This window comes from Rhodnius prolixus, unplaced genomic scaffold, assembly GCF_049639745.1.
Source record: "Rhodnius prolixus isolate KJV_2025 unplaced genomic scaffold, Rpr scaffold_38, whole genome shotgun sequence".
Classification (NCBI taxonomy): Eukaryota; Metazoa; Arthropoda; class Insecta; order Hemiptera; family Reduviidae; genus Rhodnius; species Rhodnius prolixus.
The window spans coordinates 95,819-108,030 of NW_027411598.1; the positions used below are offsets into that span (position 1 = coordinate 95,819).

Here is a 12,212-nt window from a genome sequence, read left to right on the forward strand (position 1 = left end):
CAAAAATTGTTGTTGTTGTTGTTACCTTTTTTGTAAACTGCGTAGCGTCTAAACGCGTGAACCGATTTTCATGAATGAGGTGTCATTCAATTCGGAATTTTATGTAGATGTGCCTTTTGGGGGTCTCGACGCTGTACATCGAATGAGAGAGGAGTTAGCCCCCTTTATGTAAGGCCCCCTCCAAAATTATTATTTCTAATTTCAATGTAAATCTTGGCCCGATTTCGATAAAATTTGGTAGGATGATAGGGTTAGGGCTCCCCTACGTAACTTTAAAACGACATTCTGCTCTTACACTTGTTAAGAGGAAGTATAGCAATCGTTTCAAATTATCGAGACTTGAACCGATTTTCATGAATGAAGTGTCATTCGAATCGAAATTTTGTTCAGACTTGTACTTTAAAAGTCTCGACGCTATGTCTCATAAGGAGGGGAGTTTGCCCCACCCAAATAATAGACAAAAAGAAAAATCTATCCAAAAGGTACAAAAATCTCCTTAACAAAAACTTACAGTTTAAAATGTTAAGTATAAGGGTTGATTAAACGCCAAAATGCACACAAATCAGCAGGTAACCAACATTTCATTCATACTTCATTGATATTATTTAAGTAATTTTACTGCATTAACTTTTTATTAAATTTTCTAGAATTTATTAGATGTCACAGACCCTTATGCTGGCCATTTCATTCATTATAAGTTTTTTGGTATAATAATAAAAGGTGAGTAATATCAACATAATTAGTTATAAAAATTTAAGTAATTTTACTGCATTAACTTTTCCTTCACATTTTTAGAATTTATTAGATGTCACAGATTATGAATGAACTGGCCAGCATAAGGGTCTGTGACATCTAATAAATTCTAAAAAATTTAATAAAAAGTTAATGCAGTAAAATTACTTAAATTTTTATAACTAATTATGTTGATATTACTCACCTTTTATTATTATATCAAAAAACTTATAATGAATGAAATGGCCAGGCATAAGGGTCTGCGACATCTAATAAATTCTAAAAAATTTAATAAAAAGTTAATGCAGTAAAATTACTTAAATAATATCAATGAATTATGAATGAAATGTTGGATACTTGCTGATTTGTGTGCATTTTGGCGTTTAATCAACCCTTATACTTAACATTTTAAACTGTAAGTTTTTGTTAAGGAGATTTTATGTAGATTTGCATTTTAGAGGTCTCGACGCTGTGCATATTTGGGAGGGGAGTTCGCCCAATGTATGTAAGGCCCCCTCCAATATTATTATTTCTAATAACTCTGTAAATCTTAGCTCGAATTGATAAAATTTGGGAGGATGAAAGGGTTAGGGCTCCCCTGCATAACAGTAAAGCGATGGTCTGCTCTTACTTTATTATATTATATATGCGTTGTAGTTTTATTTTTTATATGTGACTAAACTAACTGACGGACTAAGTCCGCCAAGCCGGTCCCAAGCCCAGGTGAGAAAGGATGAGGGGTCCGTCGGAGTTACTTATGTTTCAGGATCTAAAGGCTAACTATACGCAGAGCCAGGAGAGGGAGGATATATTCATAAATGTTTATGCTGTGTAAATATGTTATTGTTTGCAACCCTCTATAAAACTATAAATAAATCTATCCAAAAGGTACAAAAATCTCCTTAACAAAAACTTACAGTTTAAAATGTTAAGTATAAGGGTTGATTAAACGCCAAAATGCACACAAATCAGCAAGTATCCAACATTTCATTCATACTTCATTAATATTTAAGTAATTTTACTGCATTAACTTTTTATTAAATTTTTTAGAATTTATTAGATGTCGCAGACCCTTATGCTGGCCATTTTCGTCTACAAAATATATGTTCAAGTAGCACTGTAGATTGACTGTAATATCTAGTTATTTATAATAATCAAACTGTTAATTACGGGTAAGACGAATTCAAGACTGAAATATTGTTTTAAATCCTTTGTGATTGAAATTTAAAAAGTGGCCGACTCTAACTTTGTTTTTTTTTCTACTTTTTTTTTTTTTTTTTTTTTTTTTTGTTTGTTTGTTGGCTTCCTGTCTGTGCAGATTAGCCAGGGATGTACAATGTATTATTTAATGGGATGTGTTATGAGTACTATTGTTATTTTTGTTTTAGTTGCTGTTATGTTTTATGTTTTTATTTTTATTTTCAAAGTTTGATTTTGTTTTTGGTAATGAATTGGAAAATAGCCAGATACGTTTCGAATATTGGTTCTGTGAGGATGGTATGCAGGTTGGCAGGAAGTGGACATTTCGCTTTGATGACTGCATTCCACAGTTTGTCCCTATCATCCTGGTGACTATTGCAATCGAGGATCAGGTGGTTGGCGTCTATAATTGTATCAGCAGGGCAAGAGCAAATTGGAGGGACTGAAATTCCTATACGGCTGAGATGGTGGGGCGAGAAGTTATGGTTGAAGCGCAGTCGTATCAAAGTAGTAGTGAACTTTCTACCTTCTGCGAAGTCAGAGTACCACGGTTTTTTAGGTATTGTCGGCTGCAGTGAGGTGTAAAATTTACCTTTGGCATATTTTGATTTTTCGTAATCTATAGACCATGCCCTGTAGTAGGAACGTTTAGAGAAGTTCTTTATATCTGAAGGTAACAGTTTCTCGAGCTTTAGATTCTCCAGGCGTATTGCCTCTTTTGCCTTAGAGTCTGCAATTTCATTGCCAGTTATCCCTGAGTGGCCCCTAATCCATATCAATCGAACTGTCTTTCCGCTAAGACCCGCTCTCTTCAGGAGGTGGACAGTTTCGAGCACCGTGAAATCGGCTTTATGCCCGGGGCATTTAAGCTTGTTGAGCACACTCTTGCTATCAGAAAGTATGACAACTGTTTGTGCCTCTGTCGAGGCCACTAGATTTGCGCATTTATTGATGGCAGTGAGTTCAGCCGAAAAGAATGAGGCATGGCGGTGTAACTTATATAGTCTACTGAGGTTGGTTTGCGGGTCATACACTGAACATCCCACCCCTTCAGGGGATTTAGACCCATCAGTGTAGAGGAAGTACGCACTTGGGAACCTGGCATTTAGTTTTGCCGATAAGTATTCATTATTTGCCGATTCGGAGATACTTTTATCATACTGGTAGAAGTTAGTTATGACACATTCTGGAGCTCCCAGTGTACACTCAAGGTCAAAAGAAAATGTTGGGAGATGGGTACTCCGGTGTAGGGACAGCATGAATTGCGACAGAGACCAGAACTGATGTACAAGAATTGGTGTACTTTTTTTATACCAATAACTTTCGGTGAGGATTCGGGGAGCTAGTCTGCTTATTTTCTGAATGACGGGTTGATTCAACAAGGGCAGTCTGTCAGCGATGTAGCGCGAGGCTAGTAGGTTCCTTCTTATTTTCAAAGGAGGTTCCTTTGCCTCCGTTAGTAAGGCGTTAATGGGGGTTGAGTTGAGAGCGCCCAGGCATGTACGAAGGGCTTTGTGTTGGATGCGGTCAATCTTTTGGAGATGTGTAGAAGCGGAATCCCCATAGAGAAAGCAGCCGTAATCAATCCTGGAGCGAATTAGCTGACGGTATAACAATTTTTCTACTTTAACATGCATGTATATGTGACTACTCAGAATAATTCATCACCCATTTTATCATAATTATAATAAAAAAATATTATGAATGAAGTGGCCAGCATAAGGGTCTGCGACATCTAATAAATTCTAAAAAATTTAATAAAAAGTTAATGCAGTAAAATTACTTAAATATTAATGAAGTATGAATGAAATGTTGGATACTAGCTGATTTGTGTGCATTTTGGCGTTTAATCAACCCTTATACTTAACATTTTAAACTGTAAGTTTTTGTTAAGGAGATATAGATAAGCACCTTCTAGAGGAGAATACTCAACATGATTCGCAGGGAAGAACCCTGCCTTCCTTCCTAAGCCTTCTTAGATCTTCCTTCATAAGTTTTCTCACGAATGTGAAAGCATTCTTGTACAATTCCTAGATGAGGTCCATACAGTGTCATTTTTTCTGCAAAGGGTGCCCTTAGTCTTGACGCAACTTTTTATCTGAAGACATTTGGCACTTGCGGCTCAGTTTTATTGAGGCAATCTTTTTTTGGAAGCTACCATCGATCGCATAAACTCTTGGCCTTCTAGCCAGAAATTACTCCATTGCAGACTTGAAAAATTGCAATGCGTTTACGTTGATATTTTTACTAACTCTACACATGGACTCCGCTTTAAGCTGGCTACTTATGGGGATAGATCTGATAAATTTTCACAATGCTGACTACTCGATGCACATCTAGTTAGCGCTAATGTGTAGACAAGCAGATTTCGAGAAGAACGGCTTTTTCAGAAGTAAACCCCTTCTTGTAAACGACGTAGCGACTAAATGTGTGAAACGATTTTCATGAATGATTCGAAATTTCATGTAGATGTGCTTTTTGGGGGTCTTTGTGCTGGGTGTCTTGTGTTAGAGGAGTTAACCCCATATATTGGGCCTCCCACTAAAACCCCATATATTGGGCCCCACTACAATATTATAATTTTTTGTTAATTTAAGGCGGGTCAACATGTGAATTTATTTGTGCTTGGAGCTTTTTTTTAGGCACTACTAACCTCCGTACAATTTTCGTCCAATATACAGTCTAATACAGTTCTCGTCAAAAACAACACTGTCCATCGCCGGACAATGTGCTATAAGAAGCTCAAAGGAAGAGAAATTCTAAGAACAGTAGATTACCTGTGGTGAGGGTGAGGGAGGGGAATCTGTCTGGTCTGTTGTAGAGCGCTCTGACCGGTACGACTGTAGTTGGGCAAACACAAAATCTTCTTCAAAGTTCAAGGAAAACCGCAAGACTCCCGTTACTATCCCGTTGTTTGCGGTAATAATCCACGCTAAGTACAGCAGCTAATAAAGGGTAGAAAAATCGAGTGGGCACCACTAATGCTGGTCGATAGGCTAATTTACACGAAGTGCCGCTTCGCTATTACAGTTGGGTATTACTCTCTTCCTTCGCTCGCCCAGTTAACTATGAAGGTATAAAATTTTGATGGTTATTGTGTATTGTATTTCTGAAAATTTTTCTTTTTTCCGTCTTGGCAGGGGAGGTTATATGTGATGCAAATCTTTATGTGCAGTTTATTTTAATTTGATTTAGTTTATTGTTACGCAAAAGTAATCCCGAGAACGTTACGTTTTTACAAGGGTTTTGCTTAATATATTATTTGTAATCGGCACACCTTTCTTTCAATTAACTACCCACTTAATTGCAGCTAACTTAAACTTTAAATTGAACTAACCATCTCCATAGCTTCAAGAACTTGTCTCACACTTAGCATTTTTCTCTCACCTTCTTGGTATCACTTCTACATAAGTTTTAGCAATTTCCTCGTTCTCATGAATACCTTCCACTTTTGCTAGGGAAATTTACCCAAGAAAATGGTTTTTAAGGAGTACTTTAGGGATAGCAACTTAATTCTTTTAAAATATCTCTCTAAATTTAGTTGCTGCTCCTATACAATATCAAGTAATATTTAAAGTACAGCTTATTCTAAATGTTAAGCAAATCTGTAACCGGATGTACAACTTTACAGAATTCAAGGTTTTAGAATTTTTTGGAAAACGCTCTTGATTGTCTAGGTCACGCGAACTCAATTTGGGTGACACGCAATGGCAGAGACAAAAATTTATAATATAATTTTAAATAATACTTGGACGATTTGGGGAGTGTTTTGAAGAAACTGCTGTATTAAAACTGTCCGGTAGGACAGTTGTATAAGGATTGATCGTCAAAAACTGCACGAAAAAGCGTAACGTTAAAAAACATCCAACTTTGACAATTTTTTTCTCTTTTTCTATAAAAGATAAAATTCCCAAATTTTCTTTAAAATATAGGGCAAACCCTCCTTTATAACTGTAATTTTTTTGCAACCCCCCAGACCTAATAGATTTCGAGAAAAAAGTTGCCGAAAATGAGCAAAAACGGCATTTTCAGAAATTGTTGTTGTTCTTGTTCTTCTTCTTCTTCTTCTTCTTGTTGTTGTTGTTACCTTTTTTGTAAACTACGTAGCGCCTAAACGCGAGAACCGATTTTCATGAATGAGGTGACATTCGATTCGGAATTTTATGTAGATGTGCCTTTTGGGGGTCTCGACGCTGTACACCGAATTAGAGAGGAGTTGGCCCCCTTTATGTAAGGCCCCGTTCAAAATTATTATTACTAATTACTCTGTAAATCTTAGCCCGATTTTGATAAAATTTGGTAGGATGATAGAGTTAGGGCTCCCCTACGTAACATTAAAGCGGCGATCTGCTCTTACACTAGTTAAGGGGAAGTATAGCAATCGTTTCAAATTATCGACAAGTGAACTGATTTTCATGAATGAAGTGTCATTCGAATCGAAATTTTGTACAGATTTGCACTTTAAAAGTCTCGTCGCTACGCCTCATATGGAGGGGAGTTTGCCCCACCCAAGTATGGCCGTTTCTAAAACTATTATTACCAATATTTCTATAACGCTTTGTCCGATTTTGATAAAATTTAGCACGAAGAAGTGATTAAAGCTCCTCTACATGGCTGTGAAGTGCCATCATGCTCTTACACCTACTAAGAGGAAGTACTGAAATCGTTAAAATTATCAATGGGTGAACCTATTTACATTAATGAATTGTCGTTCGATTCAAAATCTTTGCCTCTTTGCCTTTTAGGGAGAAGTACTGTAATCGCCCGTTTATTTTTCTTACTCCTCTTAAAAGGAAGGTCTGAAATCGCAGTTTAAATTTGCTTTTTACGTACAAATACCTTCCTATTTTATATAAAAAGGCTTTCTCAAAAAAATTGTTATTGAGGATGGTTTGGGGACCGCAACTATAATCATTCTTTAAAAAGATCTCTCCAGTGGTAGTTACGGTTCCTACTTAACACCTTATCAGGTTATAATGATAGAATTGCTTATTCCTAATTTAAAAAAAGCAGTAAAGCAGATATGTAACTTAGCAAAATAGACAAAAATGAAAATCTATCCAAAAGGTACAAAAATCTCCTTAACAAAAACTTACAGTTTAAAAAGTTAAGTATGAGGGTTGATTAAGCGCCAAAAGGTACACAAATCAGCTAGTACCCAACATTTCATTCAAGCTTAGTTGATATAATTTAAGTAATTTTGCTGCATTAACTTTTCCTTCACATTTTTTAGAATTTATTAGATGTCACAGACCCTTATGCTGGCCATTTTCATCTACAAAATATTTGTTCAAGTAGCACTGTAGATTGACTTTAATATCTATTAATCTATAATAATCAAACTATTAATTACAGGTTAAAAAGAAAACGGTATAAAAAATTAAAAAAATTACGAGGCTACAAAATTTAAAAACTTTTTTAAAAAAATGCTTACACCAACATACATCAATGATTTCGATTATTTTATTTTTAATAAAAATCGTCGGTTTAAGTTTATTCTTCGATTAAAGTAATTGTTATTTTATGAAGTAGTCAAACGTTTATAATAATAGGTAATAATTATCTGGCTCTATCGCAAATAATATAGTTTTCTTCAATCACACTCTCAATGTAGCTGTTCTTCTCACAATGTTATATATATGTTATGTAATATAAAATAAATAAGTATTGCATACTTTTAGGACAGCTAATTATTCCAGTATTTTACTATAAGTAAAATTAAATTACAATTGAGAAATGAATAATTGTTGTTGAATAATCTACTTGTTATTAACTGTGTGTTATTTGTGCTCACGAATATTTCGGTAAGACGAATTCAAGTCTGAAATATTGTTTTAAATCCTCCGTGATTCAAATTTAAACAGTAGCCGACTCTAACTTTGTCTTTTTCTACTTTAACATGCATGTATAAGATGTGACAACTTCAGAATAAAGGGCATATTAAAGATAAATCAGAAGAATAATTTGGAATAGAGTTAAAATAAAGTACCTATTTAAAAACGAAGATATAATATACATTTTATCATAATTATAACCAAATAATATTATGAACGAACTGGCCAGCATAAGGGTCTGTGACATCTAATAAATTCTAAAAAATGTGAAGGAAAAGTTAATGCAGCAAAATTACTTAAATTATATCAACTAAGCTTGAATGAAATGTTGGGTACTAGCTGATTTGTGTACCTTTTGGCGCTTAATCAACCCTTATACTTAACTTTTTAAACTGTAAGTTTTTGTTAAGGAGATTTATTGAGAATTAGGATCTTGAAACTCTCCTCACATCAATCTTTTTTTTTGTTTAGTTTTCCCTACTATCGTTGCAAATATCAAAAAATAATGAATGTTTCCATATATGACACGGCGCCAGAGTTAAGTTAAGGTTCTTCAAAATTTTGACACGTTGAACTCAAAAAGATTCGCTGTCATTGATTCTATGCAGATATTAATGCAATTTTATTGCAAAAAAAAGTACCTTATATAACTTCTTGATTTATCTTGTTGACTGATTTTAATATTGTTAGATTGTTAGCTAATATATTTGATCATTCTTCCCCAGAATCTTGACAGAATGTAGTTGTAATCGCCGAAATAAGGGTAAGTGTATATGTTAATACCTAGAAAGAGAAAGTTTGGTAAGAGACAGTAAGCACAAAACCTTGCAACAGAAAGGGTAGCACAGTAGAGCTAGGAAGGTCGTATTGCGGTCTACTCTTCCTTATTGTTTGAGAAGTTATCCTTCACTTCATTACTTATTCCGAACCTAGGTTGGAGACCTCGAAGGGAAAGCTGGAATGGCGGCCGTAGTCGACCCACTGAATGAACTGGACCTGCCAGCCTTTGCCAATGCCATTGATATGACATTACCGAATTATGCACGGCCTCTCTTTTTACGAATACTGCGGACGATGGAGTTGACTGGCACATTTAAAATGAAGAAGATACAGCTGCAAAAGCAGGGGTAGGTTTTTGCTTTTTTTTTTTATATATATTTGTTTATAGCAGCTATTATTGTCAAGATCTTTTTTTAAAAAAACACACTTTTAGCATTTTATCTGAGATTTTTTGCTATTTTAAATTGTATTTTCTAATGTTCTTTTAAACAACAGATTTGATCCGGAAGAAATATCCGATAAACTTTACTTTCGCCAAGGCAGCACCTACGTTCCATTAACCAAACATCTATACACATCAATAATTGCTGGCAATACAAAATTGTGAATAAAATAACACAGAAAGCTAGAAACAAAAAGACGATGTTAGATGGATTAAATTTTATCTTTTGCATTTTTCTGTTAACTTTTAATTTTGTAGTTATTATTACTTGATTAATAATACAGTTTGGTAGACAGTTTTAAAATTTTATAAAAATTGTATTAAAAATATATCAATTAATTAATTAATATATCAATATTTTTAGGTATCACGCCTAATACTCAGATTACAAGTTTTTCAATTTGGTAGTTGAATTTATTTTTGACTTATAGAAGGACTGATTAGCTGAAGTAATATAGTATCAGTTAATAATATTCATATTTTTATTACTGCGCTTTTCATTTGCATTCGTGCTTTATTTTTCTGTGATTATGTTAAAGTTAATGAATTGCCAGCAATAATATGTACCCAAAGGATTTAACCCAAAACAAAAGGCCTCTGTGTGATATTATTTCCCATTGACTGGTAATCTACTAACCTCTAGTTTCTCCCAACCAAATGTAAGAGTTGAGAAAGTTGTACTGAGAAAGTACTGTTTAATTTTTCTTACGATCAAGGAGATTTCTATCCTTTTAAAAGATTTTTTTTTTGTACCTTACTTTTTTTTGTACATGTTATATAGGGGAATCCTAACCCCTTCATCTTCCTAGATTTTATCAATATAAGGCCAAGATTTAATGAGTTATTATTAATAATAGTTTTAATGTGGGCCTCATATGTATGGGGCTTACTCCTCCCCAAAAGATACACATCATCGAGGCCCCCCAAAAGCAAATCTATATTCAATGATAAAAAAACTTGAATAATTTTATCGCTATAGTATAACTGCTGATGGTTTTTAGGTTCCAATATTAAAGCGTATTTTATTACATCTTTTTTATAAAATTTAAGATGAGACCTTATCAATATTGCCAGTTTTTTCTTTCTGTCTTCCGAACGATTGTGTATTGTAAAAAGTACTCTACATGTATAAATATCTATGTAACTGTGTATATTATGATAAAATGTTAGTAATCCTCTGTAAATCTCGTAGAAAATTGTAGGTTGAAATCATTTGGCTCCATGCCAAGATATTTGTAGAGATTATTAAACAAAGCCTCTTTTTAGGTAAGCAGCAGTCATTTTCTTTTATACTATGGTAAAGCTGCGATTTATTCTCTCTTTAATGAAGATTGAACCTGTTTTTCATATTACCTTCGTGCAGTGTTCTCGTCGTTAAGGGAAAAGGTGCTCCAAAGATTACATTTTTTGTGTGCTAGTCAAAATATTTGTCTGTGAAGAGTTGTCTTAACGAAATCATACTGTATTAAAACAGTGATTTCCAAACTTTTATTTTTTACCTTAATTAAGGTACAATTTTTTTAGTCTGCGATCCATAAATTAAAAATGAAATATTTATCACACTCTAATAGTTTTATATATATATACATATATATAATCTTTATATACATATATATAATCTATATATACATATATATAATCTATATATACATATATATAATCTATATATACATATATATAATCTATATATACATATATATAATCTATATATACATATTATATATATATATATATATATATTTATAATAATTTGTATTATACATATATTTATATATAAATTACGTACAATAGTACATATATGCTATATTGCAGGGACTGGATGCCCTGGAGGGTTTTTATAGTATCCTCAGAGGACCTGAATTATTTTCAGTACATAAAGATACCACAATACTGAACATAGTGGGGCGGGTAATGGTCTAGTGGTTAAGAGCGTGGTTTTGTAAGTGGGAGATCCCCAGTTCGAATCCCGGGTGTGACTACTTTTTATTTGTTACAAAAAAATGTTTATAGTAAAGTATGTGCTTTCCGCCCCGTCCACAACACCTAATTGGTAGTTAGACGTTAAGCCCTGCTGAAAAATTAGGCGATTACTTTGCTTTACTGCACATAATGGAGGCAAAAATAGTCGAATCAATGGTTTGTGAAGCCCCAATCGAAAGGCAAGCGAATTATTACCTGCAAGCGTAAGTTTATTACGGCATTACTCCAACAAGGCCGTTTCAAACACCCAGAGTCTTTCCAAGCTCAACTCCAATAAAACTGAGATGCTCTAACTATAGGCGTAGGTCTAAGTAGCTATTACAGGCTAGCTAGCCAATTCTCACACGTCACAGTCAGTCAGAATATCATCTTCATTCTAAATTATACCTAATTTTAGATTAGAGAATTTTGTTTTATTCATATGTGTGAGTATGTAGTATCTGACAATCGATAAGAAGCGTTGGGTTCTACTATTCCTTTAAAGAAAAAAATTGAAAATTTATTCTTACTGAAATGAGACGTATGTCAAGAAGTTTAGCAAGAATTAGTGAAAAGTTACATTAATAAGATTGCTTTGCGATCTAACTAAAAAAATGACTGCAATACACTTTTGAAAAAATGCAAAACTTTTGAACTGCGACACACTTTCGGATCAAATCATAGTTTGGGAACCATTGTGTTGTTTACATATTTATTGTTTATTCGCGAACTAATGTTTTAAATGTGTGGTGTCATAAATTATAGAAAATGAAAAAAATAAAAATAAAAAGATTTCTACATCTGTATGAGTTTCACGCTTATAAAATGAAAACAATGTAATTAAGGATTAACATGTAATTTTTGCTGTAAACAATACGAATAAACAAACCAAAATAGTTCATTATTCTTATTTATAAAGAATTTGTGATTTTTTTCTTTGAAAATTTTTAATTTTGTTTGTTTTTAACATTGTTTTGAAAGTCAAGAGTTCTGCTTGTTGCATTGAATGATATCTTAACTCAAAATTCCTTTTCTAATTTAAATTTAAGAGCCATGCTATTGGTTTCTTGTTTTTAAAGGTCCATTGATTTTATGCAGTAAAAGAGAAAAGATATTTATGCTGGTAATAATTTATGTGGCCAAATTAAACTGTACCATGCTGGCCATTGTGGGAAAATAGCGATTGGTGGGCCGCGTGCATCTTAAACAAATGAGGAGGGGATATTTCGGTGTTCTTTTTGCACTTTTCAAGTATAATTCTAACA

General features: G+C 33.5%; 1 protein-coding gene across 7 annotated transcripts in view; it reads left to right on the forward strand.

The window, feature by feature from the left end:
- The window catches only part of LOC141452088 (long-chain fatty acid transport protein 4-like), a 39,497-nt gene extending 27,629 nt beyond the window's left edge, over window positions 1-11,868 (forward strand). For all 7 annotated transcript variants that reach the window (XM_074123923.1, XM_074123927.1, XM_074123924.1 and 4 more), the window contains 2 exons: window positions 8,700-8,893; window positions 9,042-11,868. In XM_074123923.1, the coding sequence (XP_073980024.1) occupies window positions 8,700-8,893; window positions 9,042-9,153 (306 nt within the window). In that variant the 3' untranslated portion in view covers window positions 9,154-11,868. The remainder of the gene's footprint in view (window positions 1-8,699; window positions 8,894-9,041) is intronic.
- The last annotated feature ends 344 nt before the right edge of the window (window positions 11,869-12,212 follow it).